The following is a 24,797-nucleotide window of genomic DNA, read 5'->3' on the forward strand; positions in this document are numbered from 1 at the left end:
CCATGTTCAGTAAAATGACAAAACAGCAACTCAAAACAAGCACCTTTCCTCCTTCCCATCCACCCACTCACATTAAAATAGATAAATAAGCAATAAATATAGAGAACATGAGGTGAAAAGTCCTTGAAAGTGAGTCCATAAGTTGTGGGAACATTGCTGTGATGGGGTAAGTGGTGGAGAAAAGTTACCCATTTGGTTCAACAGCCTGATGGTTGAGGGGTAATAGCTGTTTCTGAACCTGGTGGTGTGAGTCCTGAGGCTTCTGTATCTTTTTCCTGATGAGAAGAGAGCATGGGTGGTGGGGGTCCCTGATGGTGGAAGCTGTTTTCCCGGCACTTGGCTCTGTGCAGATGTGCTCAGTGCTGGGGAGGGCTTTACCCGTGATGGGCTGAGCTGTATTCACTACTTTTTGTAGGATTTTCCATTTAAGGGCATTGGTGTTTCCATACCAGGCTGTGATGCACCAGACAATATACTCTCCACCATACATCTATAGATGATTGTAGAGCATCTCACTCTGCTACTTTCCAGAGTCTACGTGTACCGTGAAGATCTAAACGGGGCAACGAACCCAGTAGAAGAGAATTCACTCCTTGTTAGCAGAGTGCACTCTGTGTGGTGCCGGCGATGATCTGCTGGGGAAACACATGAAGATTGGTGCAAAGTTCTTGCTCCGGGGTGATGGTTCAGTTATTTCTGAGTTTATCAGGAGGAGGCTGGACTTCCTGTTGTGGGCACTGAGTAGCTGTTCCCTATTTAACCACCACTCTGTCTTCGCTCCAACGACTGCTAAGCGAGATGCATGTGTCCGTGCAGTTACTGTTACTACTGTTGGGCTTGTTGGCTGCAGCGAGGGGCGATTCGCCAGCCCCGCGTTTTAACGTGAGCCTGGACGTGACGCCCAGCCAGCGCTGGGAACCGGTGCTCCGAAAATACGACGCTGCTCAGCTGAGGAATTACACGCAACAAATCGTCAGGTGGGTAAGCTTAGCACAACCACTGGCAAAGGCAAAATCCCCCTCCTCCCCCTCCCCCTCCCCCTTGCCCCTCTTTGCAACGGCGGGTAAAATATGTTGAGAAATGATGAGGTGATGCACTTTGGAGGGAAATTAGGGCATTGGCAATGAATGACAGCAACTCCAGAAATGGTAAGTAATAAGGGACAAAGTCCAAGGATCTCTGGAAGGCAGCGGCACAAGTAGATAAGGTGGTTAGGAAGATAATCCCGATACCTCTTTACTGGGGCAGAGAAGAGCAGAGAGGGTATGTTAAAACTTTATAAAGAATTGTTAAAACTCCGTTAACCCAGCATTCTGGGAACTAATGTGAATGTTCTTAATAAACACACCAACACAATTTTAACTCTGCACTTTAAGATATTACAGAACGGAATTTAAATTTTTCTCACAAGTTTAAAGGGAGTGTCGGAAATAGTTTCACTAGAGCGTGAGGACTGGGTCCCTGGAGTTTACCAGAAGTATGAGGGTAGATTCCAGCGCATTTAACAGGTGCAATTTTAGCATTCATTTCAGGAGGACTAGAATATGTGAAGCTGAAGCTTTTTAAGACATTGGTCAGACCATACTTGAGTATTGTGAACAGTTTTTGCCCCTTTATCTAAGAAGAGATGTGTTGGCGTTGGCAAGTGTCCACAGGAGATTCACCAGAAAGATTCTGGGAATGAAACATGAGGAGTGTTTGATGGCTCTGGGTCTGCACTCGCTGGAGTTTAGAAAAATGAGGGAGGTGTTCTGTGGAATACATTGCCACAGACAGCTGTGGAGGCCAAGTCATTCTGGATCATTGGGACCTCTTCTCGCATATGGGTCGCACACCCATACAAAAGGGACGGATTGCACTTGAATCCGAGGGGGACCAATATCCTTAGGGTAGGTTTGCTAGAGCTGTTGGGAGTGGTTTAAACTAATGTGCCATGGGGATGGGAACCAGTCTGATAGAGCTGAGGATGAGTCAGCAGATTTACAGAAATCTGATGATGTAATATGTAATATGAATGTAAGGAAGGACAAGCCAATGATTGGGAACAACTGCAGACAAAGCAAAGTGTGAAATTGTACCACAGAGGTATAATTCTTACGAACGGAAGGTGCTGGAATTAAATGCATGTGGCATTTGGAATAAGGTGCACAAACGCATTATGCAATTAGAGATTGGTCGGTATGACATTGTGGGCATCACAGTCGTAGCTGAAAGAAGGTCTTAGTTGGAAGCTTAATATCAAAGGATATACTTTGTTTTGAAAGGACAGGCAGGAAGGCGTAGGTGGTGGTGTGGCTCTGTTGGTGAGAGATGGAATTACATCTTCAGAAAGAGGTGACATAGAGTCAGAGAATTTAGGATCTTTGTAGGTGGAGTTAAGGAATTGCAAGGGTAGAAAAATAATTATGGGAATCATATATAAGCCTCCAAATAGTAGCCAAGATGTGGGGTTGAGATTGTAAAGTGATCTGGAAAGGGCATGTAATAAGGGTAATAACACAATTATAACGGGGGACTTCCAAATGCAAAGGGATTGGGAAAATCAGGTCGGTGTCTGATCATAAGAGAGGGAATTTGTTGATTGTCTGTGTCCTGCACTTGGGTTCGCTTCATTCGCTCTTTCACAGTCACGGAGATTGAGTTAGGATGCTTACGCGAGCGTGAGCGTTGGACAGCAAACAAGAGGGATCTTGACATGGAACCTTGACACAGAGAGACGGAGTTTCACAGGTATACCTTGAAACTGGAGCAAAACTTAGAATACATGGTCCTAAGTGGCTGGGAAATGTTAATTACCACTCAGGCAAAACCAACGACCTGGCAACCAGTGGCTGTAATGCCGGGGTTCTTATGCTGCCGGTCTCGATGGAAACCAGATGTGCCATCATCAAAGAGAAGAAGAAGCAGATGGGAAATTAACGGTCAGAACCGTGGCACAATCAAAGGAAATTAGGAGAAAGATATGGAATTAATGATCAGGACCATGACATTGAGGTGTATAATAGTCATGATTTGAAAGTGGATTTGATTTATAAAGTCTTCAAAATAATGATAGGAAAGGTCAGCAGGTACTGTTGAAATCCTGTAGTGCTGCACTGTGCCAGCAAACCTAGTGAATAAGGCATATGAGTGTATTTTACTTAACCCCACTCTGTTCTATGAACGCAGCAGTATAATTTGCATATTTGTAGAAGATCAGTATTTTAATGCAAATGCCAGAGTCTATGATCTGAATCAGTTTGATACTATTGATTTATTTTCATGTTCCAAATACAAAACTAAAAAAACTCTAAACTATTAAATGTTACATCTTGTATTTCAAAACAGAATAAAAAATAATGAGGATTGTATTCTGGAGCCTGTGGCATAACTGAAATGTAACTATTGGATTTACTAATACCTTTACTGTAGTATGCAGCAGGAACTAGCTAAATCTTGTAGATTGCCTAAAAAATGCTGGCCAACTTTGTTGTTTAAAATTTGACTTTTGAGGCTATTGTGACCATTGATGCATTTAGAATGTTGCAGTGTGCGTTGCATCACAGGCTATTCTTGGATTAACTTCGGGATCGTTTGATACTTGACTAGAAGACCGCCTTGGAAAACCAGATCCAGCAGGCTTCACCTGCAGTGTTAACGGATGGCAGCAGGTCCAAATTGCCACTGTAGTTTTACAAAAGACTTAGTAATTCTGACAAGTGAATTAGTAAAGCAGCAATCTTCATGACTCTTTGACAATTTTACAATGAAGAATAACTTGAATGCCTGTTTTATTTTTACTTTTGTATAATGAAGATGAAAAATTATTCGATTGACTCAAATACTGGATCCCAGAAACAATATAAATAATTGACAGCTGCAAATATATACATAACATCGTGTTTAATTTGTGTGTGTGAGTGGGCTTGAGTGAAATGCAAAGGGATAAATTAAGGTATTCGGGCATAATGGAATACAATTTGGAATGGAATGCAATTTCCACATCATTTTGTAACCTGCTTGACATCTGAGATCGGGTAGGAAGAGACGTTTCCAAGCTGGAAGCAGTGGGCTTGTATTCGGTATTGCCCACTGATGGATCCGTAACAGAGCTCAGTTCCCCAAGCCGAGGTCAAATGATTTCTGATTCTCAGCTTAATCCAACTTGCAAAACTCTGCCTCTTGATTTTCCACAGCCACCCAAGAAAAATGATCCATTGTAGCAATTCCAAAAAACTGAGTTGCTTTGTCAGCAACCTCAGTAAAAGTGCACCAGGTTAACATGTGCCTCTTGCTCCTTGGGTTGTACCCTGCAATATAATGGCTTCCCAGTGAAGGAGAACAGAATTGGGGAATGGGATTTGGCTCATGCTGTCTTGCCAAGAAAACTGGTGCAGGATATACTTTTGAAGGAAAATGATCAGGACAAGAGATGTACAGAATGGGGCATGGGGTGTTGGGGAGCAAGTCAGAAATGAATGGGGTACAATTGACAAGGTCCACAGTTCCAATTAATGCTGGTTAGATTACGAGTGAAGCTGGATTTTGATGTGGAGTGGTTTTAATCAAAATCCGATTTTGCACTAAGTTTGTTACGAGGATTGGCTAATCGCATTAACATCTTCATTTAGTTAAAGCAGCAAATATTCAGTTCAGTATTAAACATGTGTTTTTGCCACACGAGGCAGCAAAGGTCTTCAAATTCAGTTATATTTTGCTCTTTCCAACCTAAGCTGCTGGCAGAGGTAAAGTGAAGCAGCTCACAGTTAACCATGTCAGTAGGTATGAACATACGAGCCAACGTTTCAACATCACTGGTATTGTGGATCTTTTGCTAATCTAGGCACGTTGCAGCCAAAGTGAGAGATATGCAACTTCATACATTTCCAGTGGAACAAAAGTTGAATTTGTGCAATGTTATTTATAATTGCAATAAAGATAAAATTGCTAGTGTGACATTTGTAGAGCTTTTCTTTAAACTTGCATTTCCCAAGGAAATTCTGGACATTTCTGAACATTTGCTCAAAACTTCCAGCAAGGAAAATAATTTTTCATGCTTTTATAATACCAGCTTACTTCTGGCATTGGCTAGTAGTGTCATGTGCTATTTTCAAGGAGGTACAGTGGGTCACCAAAGCTATCCAGTGGGAACAGCAACAAATAGTGATGAAGGTTAAACAAATATCAGCAGTAGGAACAATTGAGCATGGGCAAGAGCTTTGAGAAGTGAATAATGGGTGCATTTTCAGGAAATGAGGGATCCCACATTAAAATGACAGGAAGAAGAAGGAGAGGCAGCTGAGTAACTGAGGTTGACCATGGTGTACTTTGGAGCTATGGGTACTGGAGAGAAATTTTAGATGAAGTATCTGAGGATTATTTTTATTCTCCAGAATAATCCCAGAGCAGTGGATGGTTTTGAAAGAAAGGATATAGAATTATAGATGATAGAGTCCTGCTCTATCTGATCATGGATATCCAGGCCAATTGTGAGCACATTCACCTGCTTCTTTTAGACTGAGAGGCATACCAGTGAGAGGAGCCAAAGGTATCAGAGGTGGAATCACTTGAACAGCAGAAGCTGTGGAAGTATTACATGATCACTGGGGTCTCCCTCCTGCCTACTTATAACACTCACCGGGAGTGTTGGAAACGAGGAGCCCAAAGTATTGTTGAGGATTCCTATCACCCATCCCATAAGTCTCTGACCCAGTACTTTCTGGAAGGAGGTACAGGAGCATCAGGACTAGGACTACCAGACCGGGCAACAGCTTCTTCCCTCAGGTTGTGGGTCTAATGAATACCCTGCCAGCACCGAGGTCTTGTTACCAGGACAGCAAACTGTTTACTGTTTACCTGTGCTATGCACTACATGTATTTTTAATTATATTTCCTTAACATGGAGCTTAGAAAAATAGAGGGCTATGGTAAGCCTAGGCAGTTCTAAGGTAAGGACATGTTTGGCACAGCTTTGTGGGCCAAAGGGCCTGTATTGTGCTGTAGGTTTTCTATGTTTCTAACTTACTTGTGGTAATATTTTGTTTTATGTACTGTGTGTAATGTGTGTGTGTGTGTGTGTGTGTGTGTGTGTGTGTGTGTGTGTGTGTGTGTGTGTGTGTGTGTGTGTGTGTGTGTGTGTGTGTGTGTGTGTGTGTGTGTGTATTCTTTGTATTTATTTATTTATATATTTTTATTATGTAACATGCTGTAAGGTTTCACTGCTAACGTAGTGGCTTCTCTGTAATGTTTCATTATGAAGGTAATGGTTTCTCTGTAGCAGCAATGTTTGGGTTATGACGGGAGATAACAGGGTTTTGGAATGTATGCTAGCCAATGAGTGGGATGTTGTTCTTTCTTGTGGATCTGGAACAGGGATTTTGTGGTCTTTTGCTGGGGAGAGATGAGGAGAGAAGATGTGAATGGAGAGAGTTGGTAGACCACTGGATGGAGTGGAATTGGAGTAAGGGTCCGAGGGTCGACTACACTTGGAGGAGGACGAACGAACAGAACTGTGAGCTCCAAAGTTGCACATTAGACTGTTTCAAGAGAATGGGCCCTTTTCTTTTTTGTTTCTTTACTAACCATATAGACAAATTAAGAATTATAAAGCTCAATTGTTTAATCGCATATTGTGTACTGTTGGTTATTTCATGGGACTGATTTGTAACAGGTGACACATCGCACTGCATCCACCCACACAAGATTTCTTAAGTTTGGCTGGGCCAAGGGCTGTCTTCCCCTAGATTAAGCCACTAGCTGAACTGAAAGTTATAATTGTGGGGGCTCATCCAGGATTGATTTCGTTGGATGCTGTGTGATTACTCTGAGCATCGAGCCAGTGGGGTAGATATTCATACTCCAGATGAATTGTTAATTCACTTGTTAAAATTGTGGTTGCAGGGTGGAGATTTGATAAAATGGCCGGTGTAGCTCTTGTTTCATTGCAGACCAGCGTTGACATAGAGGTAGCTGGGGGCGGAGATTTCAAAGACAGGTTCACTCATTTCTGAGGAGTGAGAGGAAGGAGAGGTCAGATTTTGAATGTCTAATTAGTCCACATCGCCTAGTGAAAAGTGAGAATTCTGAGTTAGTATCCGCCCTTACCTCTCTGGCGAATAAATGGAAAAGTGCACAGGGTCAAAGTGCCTGCTATGGTAGGCTCTGCCTATTCTCTGGAATAACACCCACCCTTAAAGGGGAAGAGGAGTATGAGGCTTGGGTGGAGCAGACCTCTCAGTTGTTAGATGAGTGGCAGTACTCTGATGATGTAAAGCAACAGAGATTGGTTGAGAGTTTGACTGGATGGGTCACTGACGTGAGAACTGTCAGGTTATGGTATCCTGTGGCGACAGCTGTCAATTACATGCAAGCACTGGACAATGCTTTTGGCCCAACAGGAAGCTCAATGGAGCTCACGGTGGTGTTTCAGAACATGCATCAGGAGACAGGGGAGAAGCTTTCTGCTTTTATTTTTCAGCTAGAGAGACAGCTAAATTGCTTGCAGCGCAGAGCGGTCATTCAGGCGGCTGAGGTGGATTAGATAGCCGGGGCGTCCAGTCCCATGACCGGATTGCTTGGGGTCTCCGAAAGCCTTGTAAGATACACCCCCTCCATCTTTTGTTGAGCTGATCCGAAAGGTACGGGAAGAGGAGAACGCGTTAGAGTCGTCAGCAGGGTACAGTCCTCAGTAGTAACCTGTAACGGTGAAGTGACCACACATAGCCTACCCTGGGGAGCGGTAGAGGAGATTGTGGCAGAGTGTTGGCTGTTATCAGCGGGTGTGACCCCCTCCCCATATGATGGAGCTGATGGGGGTGGGGGTTACGGATTTCCCGAGGGGATGAACAATGCGGAGGGCTGCTGGCAGCAGGTGTCACACCTGAAGGAGAGGCAGCCCCCGGGTACCTCAGCAGAGGGAGTCGTTGGGAGAGCTTAGAGAAGACCCAGTGAGGGAATGGCCTGGTGTCTCTGGGGAAACATGTTCCCAGCAATGTATCAAGGAACCCCCGAAAGCGAAAGGCCCAATTCCAGAAGGCTTAGTGGGACCATGCTCCAGTGTGTCACTACGGATAGAGGGTATTTACACTAAAGCCATACTCGACAACGGGTCGCATGTCACGTTGCCGTACCGTTCGTTTTACAACTGGTATCTGAAGCATTTACCATTGACATCACTCAGTGCACTGGAGATCTGGGGGCTTAGTACTGGTGATTATCCATATGACGGTTATTTGTCAGTGAAGTTGGAGTTCTTGGAAGCCGATGTGTGAGTGTCTGAGGTCCTTAATACATTAGTGCTGGTTTGTCTGGACCCTGTTGAGAAGGGTGGCATTTCAATTCTGGTGGGGACCAACACCCCTCTTGTGAGGAGGCTCAGGGGACCTGCAAGGAGAAGGCTGGCGAGAGCTTTCTGGGAGCATTGTCTGTGCACCCGCTGTTTTGAGCTGCTTTTGAGAAGTGCGTGACTGCATTGGGCCGGATACCAAATTTAGATGAGGGTCTGTGCAGTTCACCCAGTCAAAGCCAATGTTAGTACGGCCCGGGGAAGGAGCGAGAGTGATGGGGATCCCCAAATTTCCCAGAGTGCCTGAGGGTGAGGCCCTCAGTGGACACTCTGGAACGCCTCAAGGGGGAGTTGGGATTTCCAGCTGGGGTGCTGGTGAGGCCCGAATTGCAGAAGCCCTCGGTTGTACGGACGAACAGGATGGCAGTGATTGGCAGGAACACTATGAAGGGACATCACCTTCAAGCGGGGGATACCCCTGACGCATTTGTTCCCGGTAACGGTAATGTCCAGTGTCCCTGTGAGACAAGCTGGGGAGAAACTATTGGAAAAGGGGGAAAGTTGACTGCTGAGTCATTCAACTTCGGGGACTCTCCGGTGCTGCCAGTTGGAAAAGGAGGCTGGTAGAGAAGATGTTGAAGCTGGAAGGTGTCTTTTCCATTGGTGAGTTTGATGTGTGTTGTTCTAAGAGCACTCGTCACACTATCCAGGTGACCAAGGACACCCCATTCAGAGAGGTCACGGCAACTGGCCCCTGCAGAGGTGGAGGACGTTGGGCAACATTTGTGTAAGTTGAAGGAAGCTGGGATCATCACCGAGTCCCGAAGCCCCTATGTGTCCCCAATAGTAGTGGCCCGAAAGAAGAATGGGAAGGTACGGATGTGTGTGGACTCTGAACAGGCACACGGTCCTGACCAGTATTCTGTCCAAGGATTGAAGACACGCTGGCCTGCCTGAGTGGTGTGAAGTGGTTCAGTGTGCTGGACTTGAGGAGTGGATATTACAAGATCCCCATGAGTGAAGCCAACAAAGAGAAGACAGTATTTATATGTCCCCTGGGATTTTTCCAGTTTGAAAGGATGCCCCAGAGCATCTTGGGGGCCCCTGCAACCTTCCAGTGGGTCATGGAGAAGACAGTGGGGGATATGAACTTGCTTGAGGTATTGGCGTATCTGGATGTCCTCATAGTGTTTGGAAGAACCTTGGAAGAACATGAAGCGAGATTGCTGAAGGTGCTGGGCCACTTGAAAGCTGAAGGGTTAAAACCTGCCCTGGACAAGTGCCAGTTCTGCCAAACGTCTGTTAGCTATGTTGGGCATATAGTCTCACGTTATAGAGTAGCTACAGATCTGTCTAAGATAGAAACGGTGACCACATGGCCAAGGTCCCAGACTGTGAGCGCTCTGCACTCTTTCCTCGGGTTCTATGGTTGCTATCGGAGGTTCGTGAAAGGCTACGCGAAAGTGAGTCACCCGTTGAATCAGCTTATGTGTGGTTACCCCCCCTTGGGGAAGAAAGGAGTGGGAGAAAAAAGGACAGGAGGGTGGAGAGTATCCTACCCCTTCGGAGCCCTTTGGACAGAGGTGTGTGAGGAGGCCTTTCAGTCATTGAAGGAGCTGCTGGCCCAGGCACTGGTGCTGGCTTTTGCAGAGCCCCGATTGCCATATGTACTGCACACGAATGCCAGCCAAGAGGGTCCTGTATCAGGATCAAGGCTCCAGGTTGAGGCCCATTGCATTTGTCAGCCAGAGTCTGTCGCCCTCCAGGAAAAACTATCCCATGCACCAGTTGGAATTTCTGGCGTTGAAGTAGGTGGTGGTGGAAAGCTGAGTGACTACCTCTACAGGGCCAAGTTTGAGGTGAGGAAGCACAACAGCCCCTTAAATTATATCCTGACCTTGGTGAAACCTCGATGCCACAGGCCATCGGTGGTTGTCAGCGTTGTCTGCCTATGATTTCAGCCTGAAGTACCGGCTGGGGAGCTGGAACATTGATACGGATGCTTTGTCCTGGCGGGTGCACGAGAGTTTGGACAGGGATGAGGAGTGGGAGAGCGTTCCCGCCCTGGATGTGAAGGCTCTGTGTCAGTTTGCCATCACCGTGAGGGCAGAGGGAAAGCAGCGGCAGGATCGAGCGGTGGATCAATTGGGGGCTTCTGATGACACCATTCCCCAAGCTTACTGTAACCTGACGGCTCTGAAGACAAATCAGCTGCCGGAATTGAGTTCTGGGGAAGTGGCAGCGGCTCAGCGAGATGACCCGGGCATCGGTATCATTTGGTCAGCGGTCGAAAAGGGAGACATGGCTCAGGCAGAGAAGACGAAACAGCGGTGCCTCCATTACTGAGAGAGTGGCCTCGGTTGGAGTTGTGGAACCAGATCTTATACTGGGTCACATCAACCCCAGACCAACCTCTGCGTTGCCAGCTGGTTCTGCACGAGAAGTATTGGAGGGCATTGAAGTCGTTTCATGATGATTCTGGACATTTGGGGGTGGAAAAGGCCTATGGATTGCTCAGAGAGTGGTTTTACAGGCCCCGAATGAAATCGGAGGTTGAAGAATACTGCAAGTCGTGCATTCGCTGCATATGACGGAAGACGCTGCCTACACGGGCAGCTCCTTTGTCCCACCTGCAGAGTACAGGGCCCCTGGACCCGGTGTTTATGTCAATAGAACCCGACGCCAGCAAACTGACGAATGTCTTAGTCATCAGGAACCAGTACACCAGATATGCTCAGGCTTTTCCAGAGGGCGTCTACGGTGGCAAAAGTGTTATGGGAGAAGTATTTCACCTGTTATGGCCTTCCCAGGCAGGTACATAGTGATCAGGGATGGGATTTCGAGAGCAGACTCATCCATGAGTTACTGGGCATGCTTGGGGTCGAGAAGTTGAGGACCATGCCCTGTCACTTGCTTGGTGGTCCCCAGCCCGAGAGGTTTAATCGGACCTTGCTAGACATGCTTGGGACTGTGGAGATCAGCAAGAACAACAGATGGAGTCAACATATTGTATATTTGGTCCACAGTTATAACTGTACACGAAATGAAGCTACTGGGTACTCGCCATACTATCTGATGTTTGGGCGCGAGGTGAAATTGCCCATTGACCTTTGCTTTGGGGCTGACAAGGGTGACTGGCCACTGAAGATTTATTTGAAATTTGTGTCTGATATGAGGAGATTGCTGAAGAGGGCTTATGAATTAGCTGGGGTTGTGGCTGCCAAGCAGAATCAAGGAAATAAGAGGAGGTATGATCAAAAGGTGAAGTTCTCCCAACTCCTGCTGGGAGACTGGGCCTTCGTAAGGAATTTGGGACTACCTGGGAAACATAAGTTGGTGAACCGCTGGGCGGCCACATCCTATGAAGTGGGGGGGGGGGCTATCTGTGGGCAGCCTGGGTTGCAGTGGGACCCTGTAAGAGATGAAACGGGGCTTGGCCATGAGACCGAGGGTCTGAGTTGCAGGTGGGCACGAGTGATAGGTCGGGGAAGGCCTCACCAGATAGACTGGAAGTCTCCCCAGTAGTGTCGGAACCTGAAGAGTTAGGTGAGGGGGTACGGAGGTCTCAGAGAATTAGGAGTTCACCGGATAAGCTGGCCTACATAGCACCAGGGGGAGCAGAGTGTGACCCCTACCGTGTTGGGGAGCTATGTCACTGCCTTTTGCACCTGGATTGGGCTTTGTGTTTTGTAGGAAGGGTTGGTGAATTATCTCAACATCATGAGGACATGACTAAATTAGGTGGGGGGAGAGTGTAATGCGCTGTAAGGTTTCACTCTAATGTAATGGCCTCTCTGTGATGTTCCACTGCTGAGGTAATGGTTTCTCTGTAGCAGCAATGTTTGGGTTATGACTGGAGATAACGGGGCTTTGGAATGTACGCTAGCCAATGAGTGGGATGTTGTTCTTTCTTGTGAATCTGGAAGCAGGGATTTTGCAGTCTTTTGCCGGGGCGAGGTGAGGAGAGAAGATGCGAATGGAGAGAGTTGGTACCTGCCGGACAGAGTGGACCTGGAGTGAGGGTCTGAGGGTCGGCTACACTCGGAGGAGGGTGATAGGGAACCATGAGCTTCAACGTTGCACATAAGACTGTTTCATGAGAATGGGCCTGTTTTTGTTTCTTTTCTAACCATATTGTCAAATTAAGAATTATAAAGCTCAATCATTTAATTGCATATTGTGTACTGTTTATTATTTCGTGGAACTGATTTGTAATGGGGAACACATCGCGTAGCATCCACCCAAACAAGATTTCTTAAGTTTGGCCGGTCCGAGGGCTGTCTTCCCCTAGATTAAGCCGCTAGCCGAACCAAGATATATATAATATATATATAGAGTGTTTGAGACTTTTGCACAGTGCTGTAGTAATTGTATGTATTGCACTGTACTGCTGCAAAATAAAAGAAGATTTCATGACATATGTGAGTGATGATAAAACTGATTCTGATATGGGTCTTTATTGTGGACTGAGAATGGGAAGGGGGCAGGGAGAGGGGAATCATGGTTGGGAAAATGGGAAGGGAGAGGGGAGGGAGCAGGAAGCACCAGAGAGACTTTCTGTAATGATCAATAAACCATTTGTTTGGAATCAAATGACCTTGCCTCATATCTCAGCACCGGGTGTGTCTGCACCTGTGCCAGAACCCGCCACTGGCACTCCTTCTCTGCCACCAGTCCCACACTCCTCCTGTGGCACTCCACCCTCACCATTCCCAACATCCTTTGCTCCCCCCAGATTTATAATCCCGCTCTCTGCTCCACGTTGACAAACACAGTACTGTGTAAAAATCTTAGACACCCTCACTATATTTATGTGCCAGAGACCTTTGCACAGTACAGTATATACGTACAGTCAGATGACAATAAACTCGAACTTGAACGAGGTGAGGAAGTGACACACTCCAAGTTTAAATATGTGTGATTTCAGAATACATTTTTTACACAGCCATTATCTGGGGAGAAGTGACCTCTTGTGGAGATGTAAAACAGTGCGACTACGATTTCAGTGTAGCCGTGGGTGTGTGAAGCAAACTATGGTTTGTGAGGAATGAAAGAGCAGCAAATTATGTTGAAAGATGAAGGTCATACTCTAAGGGGTAAAGCTTGTATGCTCCTTATGAGAACCAATCAATCTTTGTGATGGGGAGAGAATTGATGGGAATAGATGGTTATGATTAAATATCGTTGAGTTGGAGAGGAGTGAAGATCATGGAGACTGTGTCTGTTTCCTCATGTGGTCAAGCTTCCTGATTTTTCCTGTAATAAATATTATTTTTACTTGGATTGGGTGTTGTATTATGATTTCTGCTCAATGTCACAAATGCTCATTTCCATTCTTAACACCCACCAAGAAAAATCAAACCCTTCCAATTGATCAGCTGCGCCGTTTATTGATAAATAACAAGGATGCTTTATCTTAGCCACTTTATGGCTGGAACTTTCTTTGCAATTGATGCGTTGCCAGTGATTTCTTTGCAATTGATGTGAAACATCTGCTAATTTCAGATGGGTGGGAGAGTACGAGTATCGATGAGGATGAAGATGATGAAGTTTGGGTTGATGTACATCATTCTTCAGATGAAGAACAGCAGGAAGAATTGGTAAGTCTGAAGCTTTCCTCATTCACATATTTGGTATTTGGAATCAACGATATGGCAATGGAGCATTTTTAAATTTAGTGTTTGTTAATAGGAGAGACTACTATTATCCTTCCCCATGTACCCTCAGGGATATGGTGCTGTTCCCTTGCAGTCTGAAGAGTAGAGATGCTGCCACAACTCCCAGCTTTTCTTTCAAACCAGTATCTTGCTGGGTCATGCCTGCAGGGAGCTAACAGTGGGACACACGGGTGCGGATGTGTAGTCACAGAAAGTCCAGACTAGAGGAAGACAAAAGATCTCCCCCTGGAACCAGTAATTAGTGAGCCATCAATGACTTTGGCATTTTTTCTTTGAAGAGGTATTGTGATTCTTGTGAAGGCTTGGCATTGTAACCAAACAAATGTCACATTCTGGTGAATTCCCAAGTTTATATTTGGGTTGGGGCTTCCACATTGAATCACTGTAATAACAAGGTAGTCTGTCAGCATCTGGCCACCACTACGCACTCCCTTGCCTCATAATGTTCTCTAAACGCGCTCTGCTGTGTAATTTTTTTTACAATTCCATTTCTCTCTTCCCCCAACTCGTGAGTTATTTATGTTTTCAGCATTTCCTGGTGATGTATATCAGTGAGGTTTAAACGTGCCTGTGATATCATCTTCAGTATATAATGGGACATCCGGTCTGTTCCAGTGAGATCGTGAGAATGACTTGTTTTTAGTCACTGACCAAATAATAAAGGCAGAAATGCCAGAGGTAAGAAAAGTTTCCTTATGTAAAAAAGCACACAAGAATATATGGAAACACATTCAGAGAATTAATATGAACAAAGGAACGGACTGCTATAGGAAATGTCAAGGGTGAAGACAAGTCCATTGTCTCAGGGACTTGTGGCTGCCAAGGGAAAATCTGCCATGTTGTCTAACGTACAACTTCTCCCACAGCAACGTGTCTGATTGTTAACTGCCTGCTTTTGTGGCTCAAGCCTTGAACAAAATTTAAAAGAATGTGCAGAGACCGTAAGAATTGTGAATTATAATGGAGCGACTTAGTAGTTAAAACCATCATTGGCAGGTTGCTCATATCATTAGGAAGTAAAGCAAAATAATTTTGTTTAAAATTATGAGGAATTAGTAAATGTTAGTACAAAGATGTCCATGAAGGACCATAATCATAAACTCTGGTATAACTACTTCTTACAAGAGCAAAGGGTATATTGGTATTTATTACAAAGGGGTTGAGCATAACATTAGTCTTAGTGGAATGTTGGTTTATCTGACTTCTGGATATACTTGTCATTGATTCAATCTGGTATAGATGCATTAGTGAGATGTATGAGAGGGTTACACTGTGAGAAGAGCAAGTAACATTGGTGGATACTTACTGGAGACAGAGAAAGTGAGAATGATCTCACTGAGACAGATCATTCTGGGAGATACTGATGGTGAGAAGATGGTTCCTCTGGCTGGTGTGTCGGAAGTTAATTGTACATTGAGGATAACATGGGATGTTATGTTGCAACCAAACTGTTGGTGAGACTGCATTTGAAGTATTGTATTCAGTTTAGTCACTCTGCTGTAGGAAAGATGCCATTAAGCTGGAAGAAGTGCAGATGACATGTACGAGGATGTTGCCAGGACTTGAGAGACTGAGACATGGAGAGAGATTCAGAAGGATGGGACTCTCTTCACTGGATCACAGCAGGATGAAGAGTGAGTTGTAACACACATACAGTACCTATAAAAAGTTTTCACGCCCTTGGAAGTTTTCATGTTTTATTGTTTTACAACAGTGAATCACAATGGATTTAATTTGGCTTTTATTGGACACTGAACAACAGGAAAAGACTCTTTCTTGTAAAAAATGAAAACATATCTCTACAAAGTGAACCAAATTAATCACAAATATAAAACACAAAATAATTGATTGCAAATTATTCACCCCCTTTAATATGACACACCAAATCATCACTGGTGTAGCCAACTGATTTTTGAAGTCACACAATTAGTTAAGTAAAGATCAACTGTGTGCAGTCAAGGTGTTTCAATTGATTGTAGTAAACATACACCTGTATCTGGAAGGGCCAATTGCTGGTGAGTCAGTATCCTGGCAAAAACTATACCATGAAGACAAAAGAACACTCCAAACAACTCCACAAAAAGGTTATTGAAAAGCACAAGTCAGGAGATGGATTCAAGAAAATTTCCAAGTCACTGAATATCCCTTGGAATACAGTTAAGTCAGCCATAAAAAAAAAGGAAAGAATATGGCACAGCTGAAAATCTGCCTAGAGCAGGCCATCCTCAAAGTCTGAGTGCCAGTGCAAGATTGAGACTGGTGAGGGAGGCCACCAAGTGACCCAAGACAACTCTGGAGGAGTTACAAGCTTCAGTGGCTGAGATGGGAGAGACTGTGCATACAACTGTTTGCCCGGGTGCTTCACCAGTTGCAGCTTTAGGGGAGAGTGGCAAAGAGAAAAGACACGTGAAATTTCAGCTAGAGTTTGACAGAAGGCACGTGGGAGACTCTGAAGTCAGCTGGAAGAAGGTTCTATGGTCTGATGAAACCAAAGTTGAACTTTTTTTGCCCATCAGACTAAATGCTATGTTCGGCATTAGCCAAACACCTTACATCATCAACAACACACAATCCCTACCTACCATGATTCATGGTGGTGGCTGCATCATGCTGTGGGGATGCTTCACTGTAGCAGGCCCTGGAAGGCTTGTGAAGGTAGAGGGTAAAATGAATGCAGCAAAATACAGGGAAATCCTGGAGGAAAATCTGATGCAATCTGCAAGAGAACTGTGACTTGGGAGAAGATTTGTTTTCCAATAAGACAATGACCCCAAGCATAAAGCCAAAGCTACACAGGAATGGCTTAAAAACAACAAAGATAATGTCTGGGAGTGGCCAAGTCAGAGTTCAGACATCAATCCAATTGGGGATTTATGGCTGGACTTAAAAAGGGCTGTTCACTCACAATCCCCATGCAATCTTGCAGAGCTTGAGCAGTTTTCTAAAGAAGAATGGGGGAAAATTGCAGTATCCAGATGTGCAAAGCTGATAGAGACCTATCCACACAGACTCAAAAGCTGGAACTGCTGTGAAAGGTGCAGCTATTAAATACTGACTTGAAGGGGATGAGTAATTATGCAATCAATTTGTGTTTAATAATTGTAAAAATAATTAAATCACTTTGTAGAGATCTGCTTTAATTTTGACATGAAAGAGTCTTTTCTGTTGATCAGTGTCAAAAAAGCCAAATTACATCCGCTGAGTCAAGGTTGTAAAACAATAAAACATGAAAACTTCCAAAGTGGTGAATACATTTTATAGGCACTGTACATGTTTAAAATATATACATTGCTATAAAATTATGATAGGGTGAATTCAAGTTTTTCCCCAGGTTGAGGAATCTAGAACTAGAGGGCATTGGTTTAAGGTGAGGGGGAAGAGATGCAATTGGAATTGGAGGGGTAGCTTCTTCACCCAGAAAGTAGTCAGTATATGGAATAAGATGCCCAAGGAAGTGGCTGAGGCAGGTACATGAATATTTAGAGGATATTTGGACAGGTACGGAGATGGGAAGGTTATATGGGCCAAATGGGACTAACTTCACTGGGAATCTCAGTCAGCATGGACCAGTTGGGCTGTTTCCGTGCTTTATGACTCAGTGACTTTAACTTACTGTATGATCAGAGTGCGAGGAGGAGGGCTGGGTGTAACCCTGAGACTTTGAAAGGAAAGAAAGTAGGTTTCGTTTGGTTTGTTTTCTCATTGGTTAAATGAAGTTCTGGTTAGACGTATGTTGCTAGGAGATGAATTCCTTGATGGTCTGTGGAGAAGGTGAAGACCGTGCCCACAGAAACATGCAAAGCAAAAGCAGCACTTGTCAGTGCTAGTTGCCTCCTCACACAGGAAGACTTCAAGAAAATCCGACTGGCCCAGATAGCTAAAGAGGTTGACCCTGCCCCTGGCAAAAGTCAATAGACAATAGACAATAGGTGCAGAAGTAGACCATTTGGCCCTTCGAGCCTGCACCGCCATTTTGAGATCATGGCTGATCAATTACTATCAATACCCATTTCCTGCCTTGTCCCCATATCCCTTGATTCCCCTATCCATAAGATACCTATCTAGCTCCTTCTTGAAAGCATCCAGAGAATTGGTCTCCACTCCCTTCTGAGGCAGTGCATTCCAGACCCCCACAACTCTCTGGGAGAAGAAGTTTTTCCTTAACTCTGTCCTAAATGACCTACCCCTTATTCTCAAACCATGCCCTCTGGTACTGGACTCTCCCAGCATCTGGAACATATTTCCTGCCTCTATCTTGTCCAATCCCTTAATAATCTTATATGTTTCAATCAGATCAGAAGAGGAAAACTGAGGACAGCAGTGATGACGAAAGCAAGTGTGTGCATTTTTAATTTCTAATAATTAGTATGAAAAATCTCTACACTCAGTGCTTGTTTCTTGGTATAAACAACATTAGTAAAAGTTCCTTGTTCAGATAAGTCTAAAGCTTGTTTCTTATAATTTCAGTTGCACCTTAAACTCTGCTACAAAATCACAATGTAAAAACATAAACAAAGCAGGGTAGAACGTGCCCTCTTGACTACTCTACCATTTGATTAGGTCAGGTCTGTTCCTCTGCTACAAGACGGTTTTCCTCCCTGATCTTCATTACCCCTGTACCCCTGTTATCCAAAAATATGCTGATCTTAGCCTTTGAATATAATCAGTGCCAGAGAGCCCTCTGGGATTAAGAGTTCTGAAGATTTATAATCTACACCTGAAGAACTTTGTCCTCATTTCAGCCCTGTCCTGAGGTCATTTCTCCAGCTAGTGGAGATACCCTGTCAACCATCTTCCTTTACAGAATTATCCATGTCATAGTCAGATCACTTTTCACTTCTTAACTAACATTTACACATTACTCATTTTTTAAAAAGTGCATTCTTTTCCTTTAATTCCTCAAAACCTGCCATTTCCCCACTGTGAAAATTCCCTTCCCTTCTGGGAAAATAAACAAAACAGCAGATGCTGGAATCTGAAATAAAACAGATGCTAAAAAATCTTCCAGCGTGTCTGTTTTTGTTTTTAATCTCTTTATCTGCTCACAACCCCCTTTCCCTATCACCAGCAGACCTGCATTTTTATATCTTGTTTTTTCATTTGAATCTGTAGGTGCTAGTTGAGTAGCTCAGGGTGTAAAGCCGATGCCTGTGGCATCTCAGTAACAAAATCCAGATAGACCCGCCTCCTTTTCCACCTTTCATCCTTCCCCAGTCCTGTGGTGCCAGGAGGCACAGGCCTTTGTGACCTTGGACTGTGGAGGCCATGTAATCAGCTTCCCATGTGTTCCCTGCAGCTAATATGCAACTTTTCTCTTTCCCCATTCCTCATTGATCTTCTGGACCTGGTAAATGATCAGATTCCTCATCTTGCATCCTAGTACACAATATGTGTTGGGCAAGGTCAAAGGGTAAGCCTTCTGTATTATCACATCTTGGGGCTTTTGACCTATCTGAACTATAGGCAGGTCCTTTTACCCGTGACCTATCCAAATCCAAGTTGCTGCTTCAGTGGAAGGCTGTGACTGCCTAGACCAAGCTGCACCGTTAACTCCTCATCTTTTCCCAACTGAGATGCCAGTGCAACAACTTTACTGAAAGTGTCTCCACCTTAAAGAACTTCGAGCGCCAAGGTCTGACTCATTCACAGCCATGATGACCAATTTCAGTTGAACAGGAAGATAACACTGCTACAATGGTGAGCTTGTGTATCCTAATGGTTTATTGTTTAGTACTTACTTTTCCTGTAAGCAAAGGAGATGTGTGTGCTCTGTAAGATATTTAATATATGCTTTTTTGTTGCAACATTAAATCAAAGTGAACCAGAAGTAAATTCATCGAACTTGTTTCTAACTTTGACAGTCTGATGGTGAGTCAGTTATGTATGGTCTGTTCTGCTCTTTTTTTTTATTCCTTGCTGACAGCAACATAAGAGTATCTATCTCCAAGCCTTCAGCTTTTAATATGCAATTGTAAAATTGTTTAGTTTTCAGAGGAGAGCTGCTTTCGCTGCGAGATATAGAACGCCTGCATAAAAAGCCTAAATCAGATAAAGAAACTCGATTAGCAACAGCTATGGTTAGTATTGTTAAATACTCTTAATCACAACTTCATTCTATTTGTTATTTTGAGGTCTGACAAAGAGCTTCTTGCTACATGAATCACTTCCTTGTTTACTTCCCGGGACGTTTCCGATATTTATGCTTCTGTTCAGTGTACTCATTGTGCCCAAAGCACTCTCAGTAAAATTTAGCTATTTTTTATAAGTCTACATAAAACTAATGTTTAATTACTTATCCATATTCTTTTAAGACACAAGTTTTTGACAGTTTTGTTTCCTTAAGTAGTTGTATCAAAAAACAATTGTGCAGAATAGCTTTGCAGTCAGGAAAATGGAGGGTTAAGAAAAGTGTAGTTGCATCAAACAAAAATTATACTGTAACCAATCCTTCTTAATGACTTTTTCCTGGATTGATGTGGAGAATTAGAAAAGCTTTTTTTTTTTCAGAATCTCAAGTTGGTAGAAGTTGAAGGCTGCAGATTTCATGGTCCGTGGCTATGAAATGGCAGATGATGTTGACCTAGAAAAAGGAGGCTGTGGGATTCAAGCTTTCTCAATTCCGATTTCAGTTTGAATTTGCCATTTCCTACAAGGGATCTGTAGCATCCAGCTAAAAGCCAGGCAACAGGCAGACTGCTCAGTCAATCAAATTCAAAAATGTCTCTCTGATTGAAATACAAGAAGTAAAAATAGCAAATTTTAATTGCATTTATTTACAAAAATAATTCAGCAATGCACATGAGATTAAGACACTAAAAATGTTACTTTTACTTAAGTCTGGAATATAAATGTCTTTTTGAAGATTGATGCCAAGCACTTGCAAATTAGTTTTCCAGTCAGGGAGACTATTAACCAATAGTTAAGCCTTATTATAACACTACATTATTACACATTTAATCCTGATGGAAATCCAATCACAAACAAGAGAAAATCTGCAGATGCTGGAAATCCAAGCAACACGCACAAAATTCTGGAGGAACTCAGCAGGCCAGGCAGCATCAACGGAAAAGAGTCCAGTGAATGTTTTGGACCAAGATCATCCTGATGGACAAGCCTTTTTCTAAGAGTCCTACAAACAAAAATAACCTGGAGCATTATTGTTTTGAATGCTTTTGAACTGAAGTATATTATGAGTATAGCAAAGTATACTGTTTTTAAATGGAGCTGGTTCAATCTGGTATTTTTTGGTCCAAATAAACCATGCATCTAAAGAGATGACCACATGTTGAATTATTGAGATTCTGTTGTTTAGCATTTGTCACTTTTGTGTTTCCTGATTACACTTCACTGTGTCCACATCTCAGTTCTATACCCCTTTTAAATAACCTTTACCCTTTTCCTTTCTAATTTATTCTGTTCTTCTCTCCTGGTCAATATTGATTACAGTTCAATTGGTGATGATCATAATTCTTTCTAATCTGTATCAGGTTGCCCTTTTCCAGGAACGTAGAAGTTTCAACACAGTTGGAGGCTTTTTGCTGCTGTTTTGGCTCCAGTTTAAAAGGCCTAAAGTGTTAACACCACCCTCACCATCTCTGACACATTCCATCTTGCCATTAGAAAATGGCAGATGGCCAACTTGTTTCTCTGCTTCGTCAGCTGCTGTATCTAAGCACAGCAAATGCAAACGTCCAAACATCCATCTTGATGAATAACTGATTTAAACAGTTATGAAAGTATTCATTGTTTTGGACAGTATAGCTCTAGTAATGTTCTAATTTGTTTTTAATAAGAAGACCTTGGGGTTATGCTTTATAAATACTATATATTCAGTTTTACAGCTTACTGACAACAGACAGAACACTAACAGCAGTCAATGGCAATAGTCTCCATTTCTCCTTGGAGCGACGGAGGATGAGAGGTGACCTGACAGAGTTATGTAAGATGATGAGAGGCATTGATCGTGTGGATAGCCAGAGGCTTTTTCCCAGGACTGAAATGGCTAGCACGAGGGGGTGTAGTTTTAAGTTGCTTGGAAATAGATACCAAGGGGATGTCAGGGGTAAGTTTTTCACACAGAGTGGTGTGTGTGTGTAATGCACTGCTGCTGGCAGTGGTGAAGCGGATACAACAGGGTCTTTTAAGAACCTTTTAGATAGATACATGCAGTAGGGTAGTTCTAGGCAGTTTCTAGGGTAGGGAACATGGTCGGCACAACATTGTGGGCCGAAGGACCTGTAATGAGCTGCAGATATTCTATGTTTCTATGTAACACACAGTGGGGTTTGGGGGGGGGGTAGTGAAAATGTGGGACATATCCCAAAGGTTATACAACTTATCCTAGAAGAATTTATCACCAGCTCAATGTTAGTCAGCAGCTGGAACTTGAAAACGAATCCAGTAGCATCTTGCACGATTGCATTGCGAGGTGATTATCAGCCATTAATGACTTGAATAGTTTTGTGGAATCGTTGGGATCTATCATTACATTTCTTATCAAAATATGATATTATCAATATTGTAGGGCACCTGAAAATCCAAGGGAAGAATATACAGTCTACACTTGTGAATCAAGTGTGTGTGTGTGTCATGAGGAGATGTGGAAATCTCTTTGCAACCTATGATATGATTTGATAGAAAGGGCATACTACTTGGTTGGAAAATCATAGCTTTGTATACTTCTGCATTAATAATTGTGAATAACATATTTTCAATTTTATATGAATGTAAGGAAAATGCTTTTCCTAGGACAGCAACTTCCAATTGGTGTTACTTTACCATCAAATTATTTGATCGATTTATTTATTGAGATGCATTACTGAGAATAGGCCTTTCTGGCCCTTTGAGCCATGCTACCCAGCAGCCTCTGATTTAATCCTAGCCTAATCACGGGACAATATACAATGACCAATTATCCTATCAACCAGTTTGTCTTTGTACTGTGGGAGAAACCTAGCACACAGAGGAAATTAGTGACATGATTAAACTTTTCAGAATTATTGCTAAGGACAAGGTACAAAAAAGTGAATTCATAAATGTAATTTTAGATTTTAAAATGTAGCATCTTATTACATTCAAAAACTAGGAAGATTCATTGCCACTGTGGACTCAATTTCTGTTTCTTTCGACAGTTTGCTTTGTAGGATGCTTTCTTGAAGAGAAAGAAACAGCTGAAATATGGAAGTAATAACAAAACACAACAGAAACCAAATATTGCAACCACGAAGATGTGACTTCCGCATTACAGAGGGTTTGCATTCCCAGGAAGTGGCTGGAAATTTGAAGGTGCATCACGTACACATGTGTCAAGAAACAGGAGTTGTGAAGAATTGTTTATTTGTATATTTTTCCACAAATTCTGTAAGTGTTCTTTGAATTCTGTATAAATGAATTTTTGTTACTCAAGTAGCTGTAATGTGGGGATTGTTTGTATTCTTGTGAATAGTTTATACGGTAATTGATCTACAAATAAAAAAGGCCAAATCACTACTCAGTTTACTCATTTTCTGTATCTCCATGAAATTGCTTATCCACCACAGTTGATTAGTAAGCCAATGAAGTTCTGCAACATCAATGGAAATAGGACCTTTCTCAGGGTTACAACAAGATACCATTTCTGAAAGATGTCTGTAACTGTGAGGAACTATAATGCCTTAGCTTGACTGAATACAATATCTGAACACTTTGGGTCAGTTCCCAGTCATAGCCCTGAGAAATGGACTCCAGCTTACATCCCTGGCAACCTTGGCATGCAGATGAAAGTAAAAGAGAGGAAGAAAGAAAAATTGGCAAAATGAAAGTATTTGTGATTGTGCTTGAAGGAGATCTTTCAGTCCACCAACCTATGCCTTGGTTCACTTACAGTGAACAAGTTAACCTAACCACATATCTCTATATGAGATGCAAAAGGAAACCATTTAAAGCCACAGTTAAAGTTAAAGTCTGTCCTGAGCTTTATAGGCTCATTGGGCTGGTGCTTATGCCGGTTTCTGTGGCGTGAAATGACTGAGAGACTCCCACCCGGATAGGACACCAGATAGGACGAGAGTTCACAACAATCCACATTATTAATGCTTTAAAAAATTTTGGCAACTTGCAACAATGAAGTGAGAGGCCCTGGATTGGCAATTATCAGGGTGGCAAGGTATTGCCCTGTTTAGCACAACACTTTACAGTACATGCGATCGCGGTTCAATTCCCGTCGCTGCCTATAGGGCATTCCCCCCGAGCCCTGGTTTCCTCTGGTGCCCCAGTTTCCATCCACAATCCAAAGATTGTAGGTTAATTGGTCATTGTAAACTGTCCCGTGATAAGGCTAGAATTAAATCGGGGATAGAATAGAATTAAATTGATGTGCAGTGTGGCTTGAAGGGCCACAAGGGGCTGTATCTCAATAAATATTTAAAAAATCAAATCTGTTGAACGGTTTGAGCCCATTCACTCTCAGACTGGGGTCTCACAGCCAATCTACCCATTGACCCCTGGTGAACACAGAGAAACTTACAGCTACCTTGTCCAAGCCTGATTGATGTCATCAATGTCCGTATCTTGTCCTCCCCCGCCCTCCTTCCTTTGCGCAGGACAGCAACAGAAGTCTAGCAGGATTAATAGTCAAACCAGTGGAGCTGGCAATGTGAATGATTTTTCATACAGGTAGTAAATCAGTTTAAATATACATCTTGAGTTATCCCTTGAAGACAATAGCATGCTAGCAGATTATTTATCAGATTATGCTTTCAGAAAGTAGTGGATATCACATAGAATCATTTAACAAGATTGATTACCTCAATCACAACAATAAGTTAATGCAAACAGAAGGAAATCGTGGAAATTGTAAAAGCATAAGGTAATGGACA

The 24,797-nt window shown here is 43.2% G+C and overlaps 1 protein-coding gene across 5 annotated transcripts; it reads left to right on the plus strand.

The window, feature by feature from the left end:
* The first annotated feature begins 782 nt into the window (after window positions 1-782).
* LOC140738046 (protein SDA1 homolog) lies at window positions 783-23,430 on the plus strand. Of its 5 annotated transcripts, none has more exons than XR_012101289.1 (5): window positions 783-977; window positions 13,769-13,863; window positions 18,235-18,277; window positions 19,927-20,018; window positions 23,073-23,430. XR_012101289.1 is itself a non-coding variant. In XM_073065042.1 (5 exons), exons 1-5 carry the CDS (start codon window positions 1,124-1,126, stop codon window positions 23,082-23,084), a joined length of 267 nt encoding a protein of 88 aa, XP_072921143.1. In that variant the 5' UTR covers window positions 1,047-1,123; the 3' UTR covers window positions 23,085-23,430. The 5 variants fall into 5 exon arrangements, 1 of the variants encoding a protein (XP_072921143.1); XM_073065042.1 differs by lacking the exon at window positions 783-977 and adding an exon at window positions 1,047-1,148; XR_012101290.1 differs by lacking the exon at window positions 783-977 and adding an exon at window positions 1,211-1,263.
* The last annotated feature ends 1,367 nt before the right edge of the window (window positions 23,431-24,797 follow it).

This window comes from Hemitrygon akajei, chromosome 13 (genome assembly GCF_048418815.1).
Source record: "Hemitrygon akajei chromosome 13, sHemAka1.3, whole genome shotgun sequence".
Taxonomy (NCBI): Eukaryota; Metazoa; Chordata; class Chondrichthyes; order Myliobatiformes; family Dasyatidae; genus Hemitrygon; species Hemitrygon akajei.